Source organism: Megascapheus bottae, chromosome 15 (assembly GCF_031878675.1).
Source record: "Megascapheus bottae isolate mThoBot1 chromosome 15, mThoBot2.hap1, whole genome shotgun sequence".
Lineage (NCBI taxonomy): Eukaryota > Metazoa > Chordata > Mammalia > Rodentia > Geomyidae > Megascapheus > Megascapheus bottae.
Genome location: NC_143523.1, coordinates 44,591,120 through 44,613,403, shown reverse-complemented (window position 1 = coordinate 44,613,403; position 22,284 = coordinate 44,591,120). Strand labels below are relative to the sequence as shown.

The 22,284-nt window shown below is 50.2% G+C and overlaps 1 protein-coding gene across 1 annotated transcript in view; it reads right to left on the bottom strand.

The window, feature by feature from the left end:
* Cdh23 (cadherin related 23) overlaps nucleotides 1–22,284 on the bottom strand; it is a 305,993-nt gene that overhangs the window by 12,771 nt on the left and 270,938 nt on the right. Inside the window, exons 38-50 of the mRNA XM_090346502.1 lie at nucleotides 20,659–20,839; nucleotides 16,998–17,131; nucleotides 16,434–16,643; nucleotides 14,854–14,961; nucleotides 13,466–13,568; nucleotides 11,928–12,053; nucleotides 11,119–11,322; nucleotides 7,905–8,363; nucleotides 3,647–3,763; nucleotides 2,689–2,913; nucleotides 1,963–2,132; nucleotides 1,693–1,830; nucleotides 289–408 (exon numbers count right to left, since the gene is read on the bottom strand). Of these exons, the coding sequence (XP_090202628.1) occupies nucleotides 289–408; nucleotides 1,693–1,830; nucleotides 1,963–2,132; nucleotides 2,689–2,913; nucleotides 3,647–3,763; nucleotides 7,905–8,363; nucleotides 11,119–11,322; nucleotides 11,928–12,053; nucleotides 13,466–13,568; nucleotides 14,854–14,961; nucleotides 16,434–16,643; nucleotides 16,998–17,131; nucleotides 20,659–20,839 (2,295 nt within the window). The remainder of the gene's footprint in view (nucleotides 1–288; nucleotides 409–1,692; nucleotides 1,831–1,962; nucleotides 2,133–2,688; nucleotides 2,914–3,646; nucleotides 3,764–7,904; nucleotides 8,364–11,118; nucleotides 11,323–11,927; nucleotides 12,054–13,465; nucleotides 13,569–14,853; nucleotides 14,962–16,433; nucleotides 16,644–16,997; nucleotides 17,132–20,658; nucleotides 20,840–22,284) is intronic.

Sequence of the window (22,284 nt, the reverse complement as noted above, 5' to 3'; positions counted from 1 at the left end):
GGGTGGGGGGAGGGAGGGGGGTCATAAGTAAGATGATTATTTTGTCCTCATGCTTGGTTTCTGGTCTGTTTCAGAAGGGTACTATGGAGAGGCAGGGCCAGTATGGCCACCCAGAAGCAGTGTGACATCAGAGATGTCTCCAGCCACTGGAAGCCATGAGGAAACCTCTTGCCCTTTCCTGTCTACAACCATGCTTGAGGGGATTGGGTGGCCCTGTCCCCCCACTTTCAGACTTTTATTTACTGGTCCCCCATGTCTGCTATCCTTGGCTCAGGTTGGTACCCTCACCTGCACAGAGTTTTCTCGACGATTGCTGGCAACGTCTCCAGGATTGTCTTTGGCCAAGGCAGTCAGGATATAGTGATCCTTCTTCTCTCGGTCCAGAGAGCTCAAGACATAGATGTCCCCCTGGACAAGGAAAGGTCGTTTCAAGTCCTTCACTCATTCAACAGGCATGGATGGGTGCCTATGATGGTTGAACTGTTCTGAAGTCTGGAGGTATGGCACTGAACAGAAGCCTGGTTCCTGCGATTCTAGTGACTCTCCGTGCTCTCCCTGCCCCTGGCATCCCCAGCCCAGGCTGAGCCACCTGCCTGACCAGGGCATGGCAGCTGCTGCCAGTCTGGGAGCTCTGTGTGACTGTCAGATGAAACAGGACTGAGCCCCACAGATGGGCAGAGAGCTGGAGGATAGGCAGAGAGGGGCAGTGGGAGGAAACGTCCTGTTCCAGCTCCAGTAACAGGAAAGGTTCTACTAACCATATACCCCCTAAACCCACAGGACTCTCTCCCATATTGAAAACAGCAGCTCTGAACCAATGAGCAGACACATGAATTCAATGACCTATATTTCAGTTTAGTCTTCCACAGGTCTGAGATGGCTGGGAACATGGACATCTGATCTTTAGTTGTTTTGCTTTTTCCTTCCTTCTGCACTGAGTGTAAAGCCATGCATATAGTAGGTACTCAAACACTATGCCCACTTTCCTGATTTTTTTTTTTTGGTAGTCCTGGGCTTGAGCTCAGGGCCTGAGTACTGTCGTTGGGTTTTCTCAAGGCTACCACTTGAGCCTCAGCACCACTTCCAGCTTTTTCTTATGTATGTGGTGCTGAGGAATTGAACCCAGGTCTTTGTGCATGCTAGGCAAGCACTCTACCACTGGGCCCAACTCCTGGCTCCTCCTGATTTTTATTTTGAACTGAGGGCCTGGTCACTGCCCCTGAGCTTTTGTACTCAAGGTTAGTGCTCTACCACTTTAAGCCACAGTGCCATTTCCAGTTTGTAAGAGTCTCATGGACTTTCCTGCCTGGGCTGGCTTTGAACCTTAATCCTCAGACCTCAACCTTCTGAGTAGCTAGGATTACAGGCCTGAGCCACTGATGCCTGGTTTCTTTTCTTGATTTGATAGTCTCATAGGCCCATAGACCTTCACATTTGAGTTTCTGTTCCACAAAGGGTCACTTCCTAAAGATTATAAACTACCTCCTTCCACACATACTGGGCAGATAGACTATGGCCAATGGTGTGTGTGTGTGTGTGTGTGTGTGTACTGCATTAAAGGATCTCTGAGGTTGCTGATGGCCTAGTGGCAGGACCCAGAAACAACAAAGACAACTGTAAATTTGGGTGGTTTTCCTGCTTGGGATCCTGTGACTTTCCACTTCCACTTGCAGCCTGCCATGGCCTGCTTACCGTGGTAGGGTTGATGGCAAACTTGCCCTCTCCATCACCAAGGCTGTACTCAATGACGGCGAAGTTGCCAGAGTCGGCATCAGTAGCAGTGACAGTCAGGATGACAGTGCCCACAGGGACATCCTCTAGGATGGCCTCCTGTAGAGAGAATGGACCAAGGTCATCCCTGGAGCTCACAAAGCACGAGTGGTGTCTATACTGGCAGGTGGGACAAAAGCTACACCCTCCCTGGGCACAGGTCTGGCCTCGTCTGTTGGCCTGACCACCCACCTGGTAGGAGGGTTGGTCGAAGATGGGGTTGTTATCATTGATGTCCATGATTTCCAGATAGACAGGGATCTCGGCTGCCCGGGGTGGGGACCCGTTGTCGGAGGCCCTCACTGTGAAGTTGAGCCAGTGGACCTCCTCGTAGTCTACTGTCCGGTTGGCAATGACCTTCCCTGAGGCACAGAGATACCCACTGTTGGGGTCACTGAGGAATGACCTGTCCTAGCAGTTCTCTGAGATGGGTGTGGGGCTCTGAGGGGCAGGCATGTCCCCTTAAGGAGGGCAGGCAGGCAACACTGCCCTGTGAAAATGCCAGAGGGCTAAGAAGACTTGACACTGGGCTGGGCTCTCGTTTCCTGGAGCACTGATTAGGACATCAGGAAGCCAGGACCTCCTTGGAGAGCCCTTCCCCTTGGCCCCTCTGTTCCAGAGCGATACCGAGGTTACAGGAAGGAGTGATGGAGATGCCTGGATTCCAGCGGACAGCTGGGGTCTCCATCTCAATTAGTACCAGGTACCTCTGTGTACCTCTCTACCCCAAGTATCCAGAAGTGAATACTAGTATGTCTACCATACTGGATCTGGCCCAGCTCATTGCAGGATGGAGATAAGCTTCCCCCACAACCCCTCTTCCCCTAGAGAGTGAGAAGCAGGCCATGGCCTTGCTTGGTGGATAGTGGACATAACACCATGTCCCCCACAATCTCCTACAGCAGATTCCCCACCTACCAGTTGAGGGGTCTTCCAGCTGGACATAGCCTGGGGGTGTGAGGTGGAGCAGTGTGTAGGTGATCAGCCCATTGAGACCCTTGTCGGGGTCCACGGCTGCCACAGCAATGAGTGTGGTGCCTGGGGTGGTCCCCTCGAGGATCCTCTCTGTGTAGTAGGTGATCCCGAAGGGCTTGAACTGGGGTGTGTTGTCATTGACATCCAGGATGTTGACGGTCAGCTTGGCTGGGGTTTGGTGGGGGTGGGGGGTGGGGAGGGGAGGAAGAGAAGGGGAGAGGAGGCATGAGTCAAGCATCATCCAAGCCCAGAGGATGGCAGCATCTCACAGCCTTCTTGGGACTGCCCGTGTCATACCCTCCGACCTGGTCACTGCACTTGCAGAAGGAAGAAGGACTTGGGTCGTGCCCAGTGGCTGAGTGGCCTCGGTAAGAGTCCCTGACTCTTCCTTATCCCCCTTTTCCTAAGCTGGACAGTGAGATAGGACTAAGATGATCTATCTTTGAGATCCTTCCTTAATACAATCTTCTCTATCTGGCGCTCCCCTGAGCCTATTACTCTCTAATCTCAAGAACTCTGTGCCCTTCGCTTTAGAAACACTTAGCACCAGCCAGTGCCTACGAGGACCTAGCCACTACCCTTACCCCATGGCTCCACTCTGTCTAGTCTACTCAATCCAATGTCTACCAGCCCCCAGCCCCCACCACGACATAGCCCAGGCTGCAGACAGATGGCAGCCGCTGGCCCTTCTCTTCATCATCAGCGTGCTAGCTGTAGCCTTGAATCACCTTTTCCTCTGTGGGAATGCCATGGCTTCCACACGCAGCCCTGTGGCTGAAGCCTGATGCTTGCTTCCTCTTTGGATCAGGCTTGTACCTGCTGCTGGTTCTCTGGCCTCACCTGTTCCCACTCACACTGGCTCTGAGTGACCAATAAGAGAACCCAGCAAGGGAAATCTTACCATTTGGCACACTGACAGATTGCTCTGGTAGGTCGCTGGCATTATCAATCACTGAGAGAGTGACCTCATAGGTGGCAACCAGCTCCCGGTTCAGGGGGGACTTCACCATTACAGACCCTGTGGACCAGACCAGGTCAGGTTCAGCTCCAGGGGAATCTTCTACAATTTGGGCCTTCCAGGGGGAGCTCCTGACCTACTTCCCAGTCCCTGCAGGGGGCAGTCATTCCCCATGAACCCTAGGTCTCATGGCTGGGAAGGGCACACAGCCACTTGCATGGATGGGGGTACATCACCCAGTGTTTACTGGCTGTGTGCCTTGTGTAAACTGTCTAACATCTCTGTGCTAATGCAAGTGGAGTGCTATTACAGTATTTGTTGCACAGGACTCTTTAGACTAGAAAAATTACATGTGATTCCATTTACCAAGAACTCAGAACATTTGCCAGGCACATAGGATGTGCTATGTGATTTTGCTTAAAAACTGCTTGTATTCTACAACCATGTGAATGTGTTTAAATTGACACTTAAAAATCATAATTTTGAAAATGCTATATTAAGAATAAAGGAAGGTCATGCAGGTGGATGCCAAAAGGGGTTATTGTGCTAGAGGGACTGGCTGGGAGCTCCAGGGGTCCAGTGTAGTCTTGTGGGGTTCAGGGCTCTCTGCAGCAGTGTGTGCCCTGAGTCAGGGAAGCACCCAAGAAGAACTCTTCAGAAGCTTGGATTTGGTTGGACAGACCTATTGACTGATTTAGAATAGACTGTGCTGGGGTCTTTTTCTTCTTCCTGCCTGCCCTGGGGCTTAGAGGCTCCAAATTACAACTCCCCATTTACCCTCGGGCGAGACCTCCTCTCCCGCACAGGCACTTGGGATCTCAGGATGCCTTTCCCCTCGACCCCCTGCTGGGCTTCTGGTCTCCACAGGTCCCCAGGTATGGACAGTCACTTACCCTGGGCCTCTGCCTCCTCCTCCTCCTCCTCTTCCTACTCTCGCTCCCCGTCACCCAGGTTGGGGAGCGAGGATGGGGAGAGGGCAGCTGCGTTCAGTCTGCAAAGGCTGGGCATGGCCTGGGTTGGCCCCACAGGGCAGGGAGGAGGGGCATGGGCATGGAGGAAGGCAATGGGGTGAAGCAGAGAGATGAGGTGGGAGGTGACAGAAACAGAGCTCAAACCTGTGGGCCTGCCAGCCGTGAGGAAGAGAGAAGAGGATTAACTTTGGTTAGTTCAGGGTGCAGCAGGAAGGAACAGAGCAGGGTGTGGGGGAAGAGCTGGCCAGGGCAGGGAGGCAAGGAGAGGGAGGGGGACAGGCAGAGGGAGAGGACATGGGGTCAGCAAGCTGGAGCCTAGTTTAGAGTGGAAAGCTCAGGGGCCGAGGCTCTGGCAAAAGGGAGGGAAGCTAAGAAGGTAGGAGAGAGTGAGGAAGAAAAAGACACTGGAAAGAAAAAAAAAAGAAGAGAGTCAGTGAGAGGCTAAAAGAACAGAAAAAAATATGTGCTAAAGGCTTGGGCTCCACCTCAAATGCACAGAGCAGGGCTCAGAGCTGCTGTCCACGGTCCTGACCAGCCAGCACAGACAGGAACTCTAACCCAGGCTAGGCTGATTCTACCCCAACTTCCCCAAAGCTCAGGGATTTTGTGTCTCCTTGGGGCTCTGAATACAGTCAACTGGACTTAGATTTTTCTTTGCCAGTCCTGGGTTTGAGCTCAGGGCCTGAGCACTGTCCTTGGACTTTCATAAGGCTAGAGCTCTACCACTTGAGCCTCAGTACCATTTCCAGCTTTTTTTCTAGTATGTGGTACCGAGTCGAACCTGCGGCTTTGTGCATGCTAGGTAAATACTCTACCAGTAGGCAAAACTCCTGGCCCCGGACTTAGATTTATTGCATGTTGTGGCAATGGATTCTTTTCCTTTTATTTTCTTATTTTTCCTTATTCCTTCCCCTTATTTCTCTCAGGCAACCACTGTAAGGCATTAAGGACCATTTTTGGTAATACTTAGGTTTAACTCCAGTGTTGGCTTGCTGGAAAGATGCAGCCCTGATTTATCCTCATTTTTGAGATAGAGTCACAATCTTGCCTGGCACAATCCATTTATGCCAGGTTTCTCTGAAGGTAGGTAACAGCCTGTATCCAGTTCTTCTTTGAGAAGAGCATCTCATATTTTTTGATCAGGCTGGCTTAGAGCTCTGGACCCAATAATCTCAGTCTCCTAAATAGCTGGGATCACAGGCATGAACCACAGTGTCTAGCTTAAAGAATATTTTGTGTATGTGCTGATACCAGAGGTTGAACTCAGGCATTATGTTCTTGCTTAGCTTTCTCCTTCATAGTTGACACTCTACCCCGTGAGCCATGCCTCCAGATCTGGCTTTTTGCTGGCTAATCGGAGATATGTCTTTTGGATTTGTCTGCCCAGGCTGGCTTTGAACCACAAATTTTAGAGCTCAGCTTTGTGAGTAGCTAGGATTACAGGTATGAGTCACTAGTGTTCACTTCTGCAAATAGTGTTATGGTATCAATTTATTGTATTTTTCAGTAAGTATTTCATTGTGAAGTTGGTCGATCCACATTGTTATCTGTGTCTCCTCTGGCTTTCAACTGCTGCCTGGTGAACACCTTTTATTTTTGTGTCTATGCTGGCCCTGGGGCTTGAACTCAGGGCCTGGATATTGTCACTGAGTTTTTTTGGTTTTTGGCTCAAGCTTAGTGCACTGTCACTCAAGCCACAGTTCTATGCCATTTCTGGCTTTTTTGGTAGTTAATTGGAGATATATCTCAGAATTTCCTGCCCCGGCTGGCTTTGAACCTTGATCTTTAGATCTCAGCCTCCTGAATAGCTAGAATTACAGGCATGGGCCACTACTTTTTAATTTCTAGTCTTACAGGAAAGTACACTGTCACAGGAAGCACTGAGGCAGCCCTGTTTCATGCTGGGGAGTGCTTTGGGACATGCAGTAGGAAAAAGAGCCATGGGACCCCAGGGCTGAGTGAAATGGGTGCTGGGTTGCAGGCTGATGACAGAATTGATCTCAACTCCTACAGAAGTACTTGAAGAGTCCCAGTGTTCCCAAGATGTCACCACTCTGTCAGATACATCAAAAGCTGATTTGTTTTTCTCTAACAATGGTTTGGGCCAGGTATGGTGGTTGGTGCATGACTATAATCCCAACACTCAGGTGAGAGAGTGACAGAGGCAGAATTGAGAGTTCAAAGCTAGCCTGGGCTACATAGGGAGCCTAATCAAACAAAACAAACCTAGAAAAAATAACAATGATTGTTTAGCATTTTTGCCAGAGCCATGGTAATTTCTGTCATCCCCTGCGTTTTCCATGGCTTCTCATTAAATCTTCAGTGGAGCAAAAACATTTAACTTTGTGAAAAAATACAGAACATCAAAACTACAATTAGTGGCAGGGTGGGAATATAGCTTAGTGGTGGAGTGCTTTCTTAGCCCTGGGATCGATTTCTCAGTACCACATAAACAGAAAAAGCCAGAAGTGGCACTGAGGCTCCAGTGGTAGAGCTCTAGCCTTGAGCAAAAGAAGCTCAGGGACAGTGCCCAGGTCCTGAGTTCAAGCCCCAGGACTGGGAAAAGAAAACAAACAAAAAGAAAACTATGATTAACAGTATAAATTGTGAAAAATAAGCCACAGATGATTCTCTTTTTTATGAAAATCATAGTTAAAAATGAAGAGTATGATAGAAGTAAACAATTTAAATGGGTGATAGATTCACAAAGAAAACATTTGGTTGACTGTAGTTATTAAAGAAATACATTATTGGGATGGGAAGACGATTCAGTGGTAGAGTGTTCACCTTGCATGCATGAAGCCCTGGGTTCGATTCCCTAGTACCACATACACAGAAAAAGCCAGATGGGGTGCTATGGCTCAAGTGGTAGAGCCTTAGCCTTGAGCACAAAGAGGCTTAAGGATAGTGCCCAAGCCCTGAGTTCCAGTCCCAGGACTGGATGGTACTCTTGTGCAATCTGCAGAGCAGAAGAGCCAGAAAGCTCAGAGGCACTGTCAAGGGAGGAGGAAGAGAAAGGAGAGGGGGAAGAAGCAAGGGAGAGAAGGAAAAGAGGGATGGATGTTGTTAGATGGGAGTAGCTAAGGAGGAGGAGAGAAAGGGGAGGTGGAAGGAGGGGAAGAAAGGAGAAAGGGAGGGAAGGAGGGGAAGAAAGGAGAAAGGGAGGGAAGGAGGGAAGGAGGGAGGGAGGGAAGGTAATAGAGGGAGTGGGCAGCAGCAGGTCCTTGTACCTGTGTTGATGTTCACAGCAAAGGCGCCCTCCTGGTCAGGCACCAGGCGGTCAGTGTCGTCCTTGGCCACGATGCCAATAATGTGATACTCCAGCTTTGGATTGAGGTCAAGGTCAATGGCGGTGACATTGGCAATGACAGTGCCTGGCTCGGCAGATTCTAGCACGCTCACCGTCTGGATGGGGTTGAGGAACTCGGGGCGAGAGTCATTGATGTCATCAATCAGAATGGTGACCATAGCTGTGCCCGAGAGCGGCACAGTGCCCCGGTCAGTGGCCACCACTGTCAGCCTGTAGGACTCTTGTTCCTCCCTATCAATGGCCACATCGCCAACACTGATGACCCCAGTGACCGGGTGGATGAGGAAGCGGTCCTGAGCCCCAGCTTCTATTCGGTAGATCAGTTCCCCATTAAGACCACTGTCCGCATCCGTGGCTGTGACTTGAAGAACTGAGGATCCTGAAGGGCAGAGGTGGGGAGAAGCTGAGTACCCAGGCTTTGTGCAAAAAGCCAGTACCAAGAAAGCCTCTTCCTACTGTAGTCTTGATGACATTTATCTTTTTAGAACTTATGTAGCCGGACACTGGTGGCTCATGCCTATAATCCGAGTAACTCAGGAGGCTGAGATCTTAAGATCTAGGTTCAAAGGCAGCCCTGGTAGATAAACGTAAGACTCTTAGTCTCCAAGTAACTACTTTGGAAATAGAAGTGTGGCTCAAGTGGTAGATTTCTAGTCTTGAGCAAAAAAAGCCAAGCAAGAGAGAGAGAGGCCCCAAGTTTAAGCTCTAATACCAGGAAAAGGACAAAATATATTTGCAACCAAATAGGGAAAAATTTTAAATTTCTTTGATTAAATGATAAATTACTATGTAACCGCTATGGCTTGGGGGAAGGCCTGGTATTAAAGACTCGGTCCCTAGCCATGGTTCTCTTCATAGGGCCTAGCTGAAAGGCATCTGGCCATAGTGTAGCTTGTCCTTCAAGGAGGTACTGGAACCTTGATCCCCTCTTCTTTCTCAGACACAATAAGGTCAGCAGTTTGCTTTACTCTGAGTTCCCACCAGGAACTCTACCACTAGGCCAAACTCCCCAACAAGTTATTTTTATGTGTGTGCTGCTGGAGCTCATGCTCTCATTTGGCTTTTTTGCTCATATGGCTGGTGCTCTACCACTTGAATTATGCCACCAGTTCTGACTTTTTTGCTGGTAAACTGGAAATGTGTTTTTCAGATTTGTCTATCTGGGCTGGTATTGAACCTCAATCTTCAGATCACAGACTCCTGAGTAGCTAAGATTATAGGTGTGAACCACTGCCCAGCTACAAGTTCTAATTTTTTTTTTTTGCCAGTGCTGGAGCCTGAACTCAGGGCCTGGGTACTGACCTTGGGCTTTCTCAAGGATAGTACTCTACCACGTGAGCCACAGCAGAACTTCTGGCTTTTTCTGTGTATGTGGTACTGAGAAATCAAACCTAGGGCTTCATGCATGCTAGGCAAACACTGTACCACTAAGCCACATTCCCAGCCCCTACAAGTTCTAGTTTTTTTTTTGTTGTTGTTTGTTTGGGGCCAGTCCTGGGCTTGACCTCAGGGCCTGAGCACTGTCCTTGGACTTTCTCAAGGCTAGAGCTCTACCACTTGAGTCTCAGCATCACTTCTGGCTTTTTCTATGCATGTGGTACTGAGGAATCGAACCCAGGTCTTTGTTCATGCTAGGCAAACACTCTACCACTAGGCCAAATTCCCGGTCCTCTAGTTTTGCTTTTTTTTTTTTTTTTTTTGGTCACTTGTGGGGCTTGAATTCTGGGCCTGAGTGTTGTCCCTGACCTCTTTGTCTCAAGGCTACCACCCTATCCCTGGAGCCACAGCGCCACTTCCAGTATTCTAGTGGTTAATAGGAGATAAGAATCTCAGGGTCTTTAGTGCCTGGGTTGGCTTTGAATCTTGATCCTCAGATCTCAGCATCCTGAGTAGCTAGGATTACAGGCATGAGCCACTGTGCCCAGCCATAAATTCTTAATTTTTATGCCCTGAAAATTTAGTATGTTTATGAGTTACTTTTGTTGTTGGTGGTCATGGGACTTGAACTCTGGGTCTTGGTGCTGTCCCCGAGCTTTTCAGCTCAAGGCTAGTGCTCTACCACTGAGCCACAGCACCACTTCTGGCCTTCTAGTCATTCATTGGAGATAAGAGTCCTGGACTTTTGTGCCCCAGGCTGGCTTCAAATCAGATCTGATCCTCAGATCTGTCTCCTGAGTAACTAGGATTACAGGTGTGAGCCACTGGTGCCCAGCTCTTACATTTTCTTTAGATGTCCCCAAGTTTTATTTTAGTGCCTGTCATGTGCTGAGAATCTATCCAAGTATTTGATTCTGTAAGTAGATTATACACAGATCATATAATCTAATATAATCTAACATAACATTAATCAGAAGTTTTTGCTTAGTCATATTCTTTAATTTATAAATATTGGTTTCTAGGCTACTTATGCCCACACAGTATCACTAATTTTATTTTTGCCAGTCCTGGGGCTTGGACTCAGACCCTGGGCACTGTCCATGAGCTTCTTTTGCTGAAGGCTATCCACTTGAACCACATTCCCAGCCCATCACTCATTTTAAATACCTAGCTTTGTAGCATGCTTCTACTACCTATAACAACGAGCCCAGGTTTGTCATATTTTGTTTCAACAATTGTTTGAGACAGAGTCTTCTGTGTAGCCCCGGCTGACTTAAAACTTGTGATAATCCTGCTCCACCCTTCCAAGTGCTGGGATCACAGGCATGTAGTACTACATCTGGCTTTCATTTTTCAAAGTTTTACTTTTTTCTGGTTAGCCTTTTGAACTACACCTACCTCTAAATTTGGATTAGGCTGGGAATTACATTGATCTTATTATTTTTTTTAAATTCAGACTTTATTGAGCTTCCATTTTTTTTTTTTGCCAGTCCTGGGCTTTGAACTCAGGCAAAAAAAAAAAAAGGCAGTCTTTGCATCCAGGAACATGGAAGGTATTTGTTCATCTTCTTTTGCAGACAGCACACTTGGCTCTGAGAAGGGAGTGGGCAGTAAGAAGCACTCCAGTGCTTTCCCCAGTCACACCGCTGTCTAACTGTTCCTGGAAGAGAATGTTGCTTCTACCTGCATCTCCACCCCACACTCAACTAATTCTTGGTGGGTGCAGAAGGTGTGTCCTAGAGCCTGGCTCTTCTTACCTGGTGGGCAATTCTCCAGCAAGTGGACGGTGAGGGCAGCCGGGCTGAAGGTGGGCCAATTGTCATTGTCATCCAAGATGGTGACGAGTAAGTGGGCCGTGCCATTGAGCAGCCCAATGTCCTCAGCCAGCAGCAGCAGTTCCAGGACGGGAGGGGAGAAGGCCTCCCGGTCAATGACAACCCCTGACCCCACGGTCACCATGCCTGGCACCCAACGCCACCAGCCAGAGAGTGAGGGAGAGAAATGTAAAAGACAGTGAGGGCCAACAGGGTGGAAACAGAGGAAGGGGCCATATGGTAATGGACAGCAGAAATGCACAGAGAGTAGCACAATGACTTTCCTCCCACGGCTTGACCACCTGTGTCTCTGGTGGCCTCTCCACAGGGGTCCTCTGCCATCCTGCAGTTCTGCCTGGGAATACTGACATGCTGCCCTGAGATGAACTTCCCTGTTGGTACCTGTCACTAGACTGGCCAGCTATCTAGAGCCAGACTGATATGACATGGCCCCTGGGGAGGACAGGGAAACTGCTTGGCTTTTTCTGGTCAAGCAGGGACCTAATGCTGTGGTCTGAGCTTTCTAGATGACAGGGGTTGACTGGGAGTTGCTGCTTAAGTGAAGAGTCTGAGTATCAACAGGTCCTTCTTCCTGGGACTTCTGTCTGCCCTATTCTGGCTGCAGTATGGGAATGGAGTATGTGAGAACTGGGATACCCATGAAAGCCAAGATCCCAGGCTGAGGAGGAACCCTTGACTAACCAGTGGGGCCCAGGCCTGCCCCACAGCCAAGCTAGAGGGAAAGGCCTCACCTGTGCTGTTGTGGATGTCAAAGAGGCCACTGTGGGTACCGAGCAATTGGTAGGTGACCACGGCATACACATCTTCGTCTGCATCCAGAGCCAGGATGGGTCCATTGAGCACGGTGAGGGGGGTCCCTGGGTCAGGGGGAGAAGAGTCACCACGGGCCAACCCACCCCTGCCCTCCCCCCTCCCTGTCCCTGTCCCCATGAGCCATGGCTGAGGATGGATGAGAGGAAAGGGAGGTGAGGTGGGCGGGTGGGCAGGATAGGGAGGCCCCGGGGCGGGCCTGCGGCAGCCTTGGCAGACTGAACGCAGATGCCTGGGAGCGGCCTCAAAGCCCTGCTGGGGAGAAAACACAAGAGTGGTGAGCAAGCCCCAGTGGCCTGCCTGGAGCCACACCTGCTTCCCAGCAGCCTTTGAGGCTGGCCACTCCTCAGGAGGGTCTGGGGGCTCCCTGATATCCACCCTGCCCATGTGTCTGTCCTGTCTTTCCACATATGTGTAATGCAATTCACTATCTACAGTATCTGACCACATATGGCTAGCAGCCCACCTGTGGTGCGTGGGCCTGTCTGTGCATCATCCTGTACATAAAGGAATATACATAATCTGTGCCTCCCCTGGTTGTGTTTGCCTCTGCAGGAAGTGGGCACAACTGCCAAGAGGGAGCCAAGTGGGCACACAGGGCCCATTGTATCCATAGATGAGTATAACCCAGAGCTGTGGACATGCGCTGACATGGGCACAGGCAAGTAGAGGAGGGGCTGCCCTGCCAACGAGCCTTGCTCTTAGCTCATTCTTTTGTACTTAGGATCTGAGCTTGGGATTAGGGAGGTTGAGGAGTGGGTGATGGGGGGCTGCATTAAAGGGCAGGTGCTTTTCCTTTGAAGAGAGACAAGGCCGATCGGTACATAATGGCTGCCAGAATTCTTACCTCTTTCTCTGATTACAAAGACTCCAAGAGCTCCCACCTAAAGGGGTTGGGGCAGCTTGGAGGGAGAAGTGGGCTCTGCCCTTTCTGGGCAGTCCTTCTACCTTGAATGCCCTATTTACTCATTTATTCTTTATGTATTTTTTTCTGCCAGTACTGGGGCTTGAACCTATTATTATTATTATTATTATTATTATTATTATTATTATTATTATTTTGGCTGGTGTTCTATCACTTGAGCCACAATTCTATTTCCAGATTTTGGGTGGTTACAGATTAAAATGTCTCACAGATTTTCCTGCCCAGGCTGGCTTTGAACCACAGATCTTAGGCTGGATTAGTAGCTTGGATTACAGGCATGAGCTACTGATGCTTGTCTTGAATACCCTCTTAAGGGCAATTGGGTTGCTCTCTCCTCCCTGGGACCAATGACCACAATGATCTCATCCAGACCTGCTGCCTCCTTAGTGGTTCCCAGAGCCGTGCCCTCCCCGCAGGAACCATAGCACACCCACTGGGGGTGACACTACCAGGTCCACAGGACATCCTCAGCACCCAAGCCTCCAGCAGTGCCTGGCCACGGCAGGCCATGGCCTGGGTGAGCGCAGTACCTACCTGCAGGGGAGTTCTCCATCACCTCTGCCTGGTAGGTGCCCTCTGTGAAGAGGGGGTGGTTGTCATTTTCATCCAAGAGAGAGACCCACAGCAAGTCAAAGTCCTGTGAAGGGCAGGAAGGGGACAGGTTGTAGGCTGTGCTCCAGCCAAGGGCTCTAGAAAGGAGGGTCTAGAGATGTGGGTTCAAACCCCTCTGACAGCAGCTCACTGGGTGACCTTAGGCAAATAATCCCATCTGGGCCTCCATTTTCCAGTCTGAGAAAAAGCTTTTTACCAGTGCTGTGATGAAACCTCCCTGAGCTGAAGGCTGGTGCTCTACACTTGAACCACAGCTCAAGCTTTGGTTAGCCCAGGCTGGCCTTGACCTTTGATTCTCAGATCTCAGTCTCCCGAGTAGCTGGGATCACAGTGTGAGCCACTGGTGCTCAGCCTAGGTTGTAGTGTTTTTGTGTGTGGTCAGTACTGAGGTTTGAATTTGGGGCCTTGGACATACAGCACTTTACTTCCCGCCATCCACAGCTCCTGGACGAGAGGAGCCCTGTGTCACAGATTTGGGAGTGGAGTGCAGGGAGCAGAAGTGACCTTTGGTCCACAACCACGGCAGCCAGTCAACTCCTAGCCTCTCTGCCCCACCACTCCATACTGCCGCCTTCCAGGGTGACCTAGCTCCCCTAAAGCTTTGGCAGGGGACAAGGGGGCGGAGTAGGAAGGGAAGAGACCAAGAAAGAGAAGAGGCAGGGAGGAAGGAGGAAGCTGAGGAGCACGGAGTGAGGGAGGCCATGGCACATGATGCCTCTGGCCTGAAGGAGGCTATAGATGAGGAAACTGAGGCCCTAGGAGAGCAGTGTTTGAGCCACTTAGCTGAAGTAGAGCTGCCAGGGGAGCAAGCCCAAAGACTCCTGGTCAGGACTCTGCATCCTAACCTCAGGGCAGGTGAGAGTATGCCTACTCCGGCCAGGAAGAGAGTTGGCCAGGTAATACCTATTGCCTTTCAGTAAAGCTCTTTCGGCTGGTCTTTTGAAGACAATGCAGTCCTTCTAGGACTCTCAAGTGCAGTGTGATTGTAAAGCAGGCACCACTGGGTACATGTCTAGGTGTCCATGGTTTTGGGAGGAAAGAAAATAGCTGGCATTCACGGAGCTCTTGCCATGGGTCAGGCACTGTGTGGGGCTGTAACATGAGGATGGTCTCTATGTGCTTCACAAACCTGGGACAATCATTTTGCAGAAGAGAAAAATGGAAGCTCAGAGATGTTAGTTTGCCAAAGCCGCACACTTATAGACAGGTAGAGGTGGGATTTGAACCTAGCACTTGCAAAGCCTGTGCATGTAAGGCGTGGGCTTGCCACCCTGGGGAAGGGTGATACCCACGGGGCCCTCCAGGCTTACCCTCCTGGCAATGCGGGGGTTCTCCGGGTTGTCCTTCACAGAAATGGTCAGCTTGTAGTCTGGGGTTCGCTCGCGGTCCAGGGGCCGATTCACAGTGACCACTCCTGTCTGGGATACACAGGGCTGGTGAGCTGAGTGGCACTTGTTCCCAACTTTGGGTCCTGGACCCACATTCTGCCTGCAGCTCCAGGGTGACTACAGGCTCCCTCCCCAAATCTCCTGAGTGATGAGAGCAATAGGAGGTGGTGGTAGAGTCTTGCAGACTCACTGATGCCAAGTCTGGCTGCTGCAAAGGATGGGACAGACAAACAGTCCAAGAGGTCAGGCAAGGGCTTAAATGCAACCCAAGTGACTCCAGAGGCTTGGGCCCCATCTCTGCCAAATGACAAACCTCAAGTGTGGTGGTGGGGCCAACCTCTACGTGGATAGGCCACCATAGATTTGGGCTGAGGATAGACTAACCCACCTTCCTTTCTTTCAATCACTGTAACTGCACTTTTAGACAGCTGTAGGAGGTCCTGTTGACAGTTAACTAATTAAGCTATAATCAGCTGACTGATTGACTAAGCTGCAGTCAATTAAGTTGTTTTTCTGTCTCATTTGTGTAATTACTGTTCATGAGTGTAATTACTGTTCATGAGTCAAGTTGTTGGTAGGCCTCTAGAACCTGCCCAGTTTCATATATATAATTTTTTTTTTTTGGTAAGATGAGGTTGGCCTGAAGCTCAAGATCCATTTCTTTTTTTGCCAGTTCTGGATCTTGAACTCAGGGCTTGAGCACTATCCTTGGGCTTTTTCCTCAAGGCTAGCGCTCTATCACTTGAGCCACAGCACCACTTCCGGAGTTTCTATGTATGTGGTACCAAGGAATCGAACCCCAGTCTTCATGCATGCTAGACAAGCACTCTACCACTAGGCCAAACTCCTAGATTCTCCTTTTGTTTCTTGAGTAATGGGATTCGAGAGATGCTTAACCATGGCAGGCTGTTTCACACTTGTTACATTTTTCTTCAAACTCTGTGTTACAATTGGTCTAAGGAATTCTCCCCCGACTTTTTTTTTTTTCCTGTGGGTCATGGGGGCTTGAACTCTAGGCCTGGGTATTGTCCATGAGCTTTTCAGCTCAAGGCTACTGCCCTACCCTTTGAGCCACAGCCCCATTTCCCCTTTTCTAGTGATTAATTGGAGCTAAGAGTCTCAAGGTCTTTAGTTCCCGGGCTGGCTTTGAACCGTGATCCTCAGATCTCAGCCTCCTGAGTAGCTAGGATTACAGGTATGAGCTACCAGGCCTGGTGGAATTCTCCTTTTTAACTTGGCTCACTGAGGAAATTCTGAGTTTTCACACCTAGCAGTGATTTCCTTATCCCAAATAAGGAACTAAAGCTAGGAATCTGAAAGACAGGAGCTGAAAAACATCCAGGGAAGCTGGAAGTGGTAGTACATGCCTATAATCCCCGGTGCTCAGGAAACTGAGGCCAGCCTGAGCTACATAATAAGAGCCTACCTGAAAGAAAAACAGCCTGTAGGGAAGGGTCATCCTCCCTTTAGGGAGAGAGTCTGGGGCCACGGGCCCAGCCTACCGTGGTGTTAATGGAGAAGGCCCGCTCTCGGTTGCCTGCAGTGATGTTGAAGGTAAGGAGAGCATTGCAGCCGCTGTCGGCATCGCTGGCCAGGACGTGAGCCACGAAGCTGGAGACTGGGCTGTTCTCGCTGAGGGTGACGTTCAGGGGCAGGTTCAGCAGCACCGGGTCATTGTCATTGATGTCTAGTACCCGTATTCCCACCAGCATCTGGGGTTAGCCAGAGAAGGTAGGGGAGAAGTGTGGGGGGGGGAGCAGGGAGGAAGAGGTAGAACATAATGGGGAAGATACAAAAGGGCAGCAAAGACATGGAAGGAGGGAAGGCACAGATGGTCATGGAAAAAATAGGAAGAGAAAGAAGAACATCCAATGAAGGTAAGCTGAATGAGAAATGTGGAGGATAGTGGGGGGCAGGGGCAGGGGTGGGGGGAGAGGGCTGGAGCACAGGCCTGGTTGGGAAGGGCAGCTTGCGTGGAAGGTGCTGTTGGAGGAGTGCTGAAGAGTCATGGCTGCCAGGCCCATGCCTGGCCTTAGTCTAAGAGGCAATGTGCTTCCAGGACTCACCATGGAGCTGAGCGGGGGCACCCCCCTGTCCCGGGCACAGATGGTGAGGTTGTAGAAGGCAGTGGTCTCCCGGTCCAGTTCCACATCTCTGCGGACCCGCAGCACCCCCTCCACAGGCGAGATCACAAACTCCCCTGGGAGCCATCAGCACACAGGACAGTCAGGAATGGAGGAGACTGGGCAGCCTGGCCTCCCCTTTTCTCCAGCCAGGTGACCTCACTGGGCCTGGGGAGAGCTGAGGTATGCACCTCCCAGCCCCCCATCTACTCTCTCTAAGGGCAATAGATAAGTACCAGGGTTGGTGTGGCAGTCATGCCCCCACGTGCCTCTATTTCCTGGACCAATCAGTGTTGCTCCCTAGACCTCAGGGCAGGCCCTGGTATTGAAAGTGAGGCTCCCTCTCCGCATGAGCGCACCCTCTTAATTAAATCCCTGGAACCAGAAACTGGTTAACAATGGTGGCAGATGATACTTCACATAAGGTGAAGTTCAAGTCCTAGGACCAACACGAATACACAAAGACAAATCCTAATGCAGAGGAATGACATGCTGTGGCGAGCTCCAGGCCCCAGGGTCAACGAGGGGTGCTTGTTCAGCCCACCCCAATACGGAGCTGTCCTTCTGAGCTTGCTCTCCTTTTCTCTTTCTCTTCTACTTTCCCTTTCTTTTTCTTCTTCCTTCCTTCCTCCCTTTCTTTCTCCCCCATTCTCCCCATTCTTTTTCTGCCAGTAGGAGGGCTTGAACTTGGGATCTCATGTTCTTGCATTTTTTTCTGCCTTTTTTTTTTAATTTTTTCTTTTTTGCCAGTCCTGGGCTTGAGCTCAGGGCCTGAGCACTGTCCTTGGACTTTCTCAAGGCTAAAACTCTACGACTTGAGCCTCAGCACCACTTTTGGCTTTTTCTATATATGTGGTTCCAAGGAATCGAATCCGGGTCTTCATGCATGCCAGGCAAGCACTTTAACCACTAGGCCAAATTCCCGGCCCATGTTCTTGCATTTTTAACAACAGCAAAACAAAAACAAATAATGAAGGTGGGCCCTCCGCCACTTGAGTCACATCTCCACTTTCCCACTCTTTGGCTGGTTAATTGGCATTATGAGTCTCATGGACTTGTCTGCCCAGGCTGGCTTGCAACCCTCATATCTCAGCTTCCCTAAATAATTAGGATTACAAGATTACAGCACCCAGCTCCTTGGAGGTTTCTGGGTGGCTGTGCCCACCTGGTGCTTGGGCTCAGCCCTCACCTGCACTTGATGAAGAGGCTGGAGTTCAGTGTCTCCAGCTGAAGCTGTGTCCTTCAGAAGCTGGAGCCAGGTGCAGAGGAGGGTGACTGCTTGGCTACACTTCCTTAGCAAATCAACCATAAAACAGGTTTGGACTCTGGGTCTCAGCTCAGTGCATCTCACAGAGGTGGATTTTTTTTTTTCAGACAATGCGTTTTCTTTTTGGGGGGAGGTGGGAGGCAGTCCTGGGTCCTGAACTCAGGGCCTGAGCACTGTCCTTGGGCTTTCTCAAGGCTGGTGCTCTACCACTTGAGCCACAGCACCACTTCTGGCCTTTTCTGTGTATATGGGACTGAGGGATTGAACCCAGGACTTCGTGCCTGTTAGGCAAGCACTCCTACCACTAAGCCATGCTCCTGGCCCTAGACATTGCTTCTTTTATGAAGTGCAAAGAAGAAATGGTAAAGGAAATCAGAGAGCAGATAGGAGCCCAGCTAGAGCAGAGAGGGTGGGGCTAGGGACGAGTGAAGATATAATGGAGAATGTACTCCCTCTGTGCACCCTCAGGAACTAGGGAAAAAGTTACTTCCTTCTCTATTCCTCTTAATACTTAGGGAACAGTCCCAGAGTGGGTCATTAACTTGCTCATGGACACACAGCATATAGACTCAGCAAGGACAACCCAACGATATTCTCTGCCTGTCTCTCACTTCCCCTGCACCATTCCCTGACCAGACCAAAACAGCCCCTCCATTCTCCTCCCACAGCTGGGATCTCCCATTCACTCTTCCGCTCCCAGGCTGCTTCCAGCCTGGAGGGGCGGAAGCTGCCCTGAGCAGGATTTCCTGCCCCCACCCCTGCTGCTCCAAGGCCTCCAAAGAACTGGGGATTCCCTTTCTAGACAAATACTACTAGCCCAGTGCAGGCCCTGTAGGGGCCAGTAGGTGGCTTCCTGCCCTGCTGGCTAGGGTGGTTCTGGCTCTTTGCTACTTCCCCTAGGTCTCTCATGGTTTTCAGTCTCTCCATGCTGATCCTGCCCTTCTCCTTCTCCCTGTCTCCCACCTATCTCTGGCACTCAAAGCTTTACCAACAATCCCCTACCTGCATGTCAACCTGAGCCACACCTGCTCTAGCCGCCGTCTCCAATGTAAACCCATCTTCATACTGTTCAGGCCCAACCCCGGCTTCCTCTCTCATCTCCCACATCCAATCAGCCAGCACAGTCCATTGGCACCCACCTTTGAAACATGCCAGAGTGGTCCACATCTTTCTTATCACCTTCACTGCCTCCAAGCTCATCCCAGCTTCCCCATTCTCAGCCTGAGTGTCTGCACCAGACTGCTAGATAGCCTCCTTGCTCCTGTTCCTTTTCCCCCATGGAACTAGAAGGATTCCCTTAAAAGGTGAGTAAACCCATATCCCTTCCCTATGGTGTCCAGCTCACTCAGTAAAAACCAAATCTTCCCCAAGAAGCCTCCATGCAGGACAGTAACCTGCTCACTTCACCTCTTTCTCAGTTTCATTCCAGACATAGGGTGGTTTTGTTCCCTTAATATCCTTGCACTTGCTGTTACCTCTGTCTGGGATGCTCTTCCCCAGATGTCCATTTAACTCATTTCTCACCTCTCAGGCCTTTGCTCACATACAGGGCACCTTATCTAAAATCCCTAATCACTCTGGCACTCTGCAGCCCCTTGGTTTGATCTTATCTCCAAATACAAAACCAGCTACTTAAGCAGTTAGCTGACTGACATTCTCTATGGTGGGATGGGTGTCTGTTCTGTGTCCCCCACACCTGGCCAGCACAGGTAGCTGTTGAAGGATCCATTAAACATCAGGATGGTATGCAAAATACTTGCTTTTTGTTGTTGTTGTTGTTTTGTTTTGGATACGCATGACATGAGTAGCTATCACAATACCCACCAGTCCCTGTTGTCTTTCCCATGTCTCCTATGTGTCCCTGACTCTCCAGGCCTTCGGGATGTCCACTCCACAGGGAAGAGTTAGAATGCCTGGGAAAGCACTCTCTAGGCCAGGCACACGTCCTCAGCCCTCTGACCAATGACAGCATTTGTGACATCAGTGAAGTGGATGATGCGGAGATGCGCCCCATGTGTATGTACTAGGGTGTTATTTCCTCTGCCCTGGGCCTTTTTACCACTTGCCATAGGGCTCTGTGACTCCTCAAGACCACCAGCCTCAGCCCCACACCTCACAGTGTGCTCCCCATTTCCTGTGAAAATAGAGGAGGTAGAATCTCCCCAACAATACTCTAGGGGAGACTGAGGCCCATCGAGAGCCAGATCAGATAACCAGTTGACCCGCTCCCTGGAATCCTGCTCCCCTGCTTCTGAGAAAGGTGGGAAAAGGCCCCTCAGTGGTTTGTCCCTGCCCGCTGGCCCTCTCCTCCTTTTCCCCTGTATAGACCACACTCACCCAGAGGGTCACCATCCACGATGCTGTATTCCACTTGCCCATTGGGGCCTGAGTCCCGGTCATGGGCCAGGAAGGTCCATACTCTGGGCCCCGGCTGGCCCTCGGTGACATCAAATGGTCCCTCATAGTCCCGGGGGAAGGTGGGCACATTGTCATTGATGTCATTCACATTTACAAGCACCTGAGATGACAGACAGGCTTAGCAGGGGCCTCCCTGGGCTGGGCTCAGTCACTGGGCCTGATAATATTGTCTCATGGGGCTCATGTAAAAACTGAATGGGGGTCACAGATGTAGAAGGTTGTGTGTGTGTGTGTGTGTGTGTGTGTGTGCGTGCACGTGTGTTCATGCATGCATATGTGTGCATGTGCTAGTACTGAGCTTTAACTCAGGGCCTCTCACTCTTGTTTGGCTTTTTTTTTCTTTAAAAATTATCTTTAGTGCTCGGGAATGTGCCTAGTGGTGGAGTGCTTGCCTAGCATGCACGAAGTCCTGGGTTTGATTCTTCAGTACCACATACATGGAAAAAGGTGGAAGTGGTGCTGTGGCTCAAGTGGTAGAGTGCTATCCTTGAGAAAGCACAAGGACAGTGTCCAGGCCCTGAGTTCAAGCCCCAGGCCTGGCAAAAAATTATCTTTAAGTAGTTCTACAAAAGGGTTACCTTTTTCTCAGTTGGCTTTTTCATTCAAAGCCGGCACTCTACCAGTTCAGTCAAACCTCCACTTGCAGGTTTTTGCTGGTTAACTGGAGCTAAGAGTCTACTAAGACTTTCTGCCTAGGCTGGATTTGAACCTCTAACCTCAAATCTCAGTTTTTTCAGTAGTTAGGATTATAGTTGTGAGTCATTAGTGCCCAGCCAGGAGAGCATTTAGTGTGTGTGTGTGTGTGTGTGTGTGTGTTTGCATACACATGTGCATGCTCATACATGACGGTACTGGGGCTTGAATTCGAGGCCTTAAACAACTCTCAGATTTTTTTGCCAGTCCTGGGCTTGAACTCAGGGCCTGAGCACTGTCCTTGGACTTTCTCAAGGCTAGAGCTCTACCACTTGAGCCTCAGCACTACGTCTAGCTTTTTTCTATGTATGTGGTACCGAGGAATCGAACCCAGATCTTCGTGCATGCTAGGCAAGCACTCTACCACTAGGCCAAACTCCCGGCCCCAACTCTCAGATTTTTAATTCACAGCTGGCATTCTACCACTTGAGCCAGGCCTCCAGCATGACTGCTTTTGCTCATCAATGGAGAGTCTTGAGGGCTGGCTTTGAACCTCGAGCCTCAGAACTTAGCCTCCTGAATAGCTAGGATTATAAGTGTGACACTGGTGTCAGGTCAGGAGGGCATTTTAAGAGTGCATATGGACTGGGTGCTGGTGGTTCATGCCTGTAACCCTACCTACTCAGGAGGCTGAGCTCTGAGGATTGTAGTTCAAAACCAGCTGGGGCAAGAAAGTCAGAGAGACTATTGTCTTCCTAACTACTAGAAAACTATAAAGGTAGCAGTGGCTCAAAGCTCAGGGGCAGTGCCCAGGCTCTGAGTTCAAACCCCATGACCGACAAAGAATGCATGTGGAGGAGTTACCACCAATATCTTCCATGGGCATAAGCTTACTAATACTTTGAACCACAC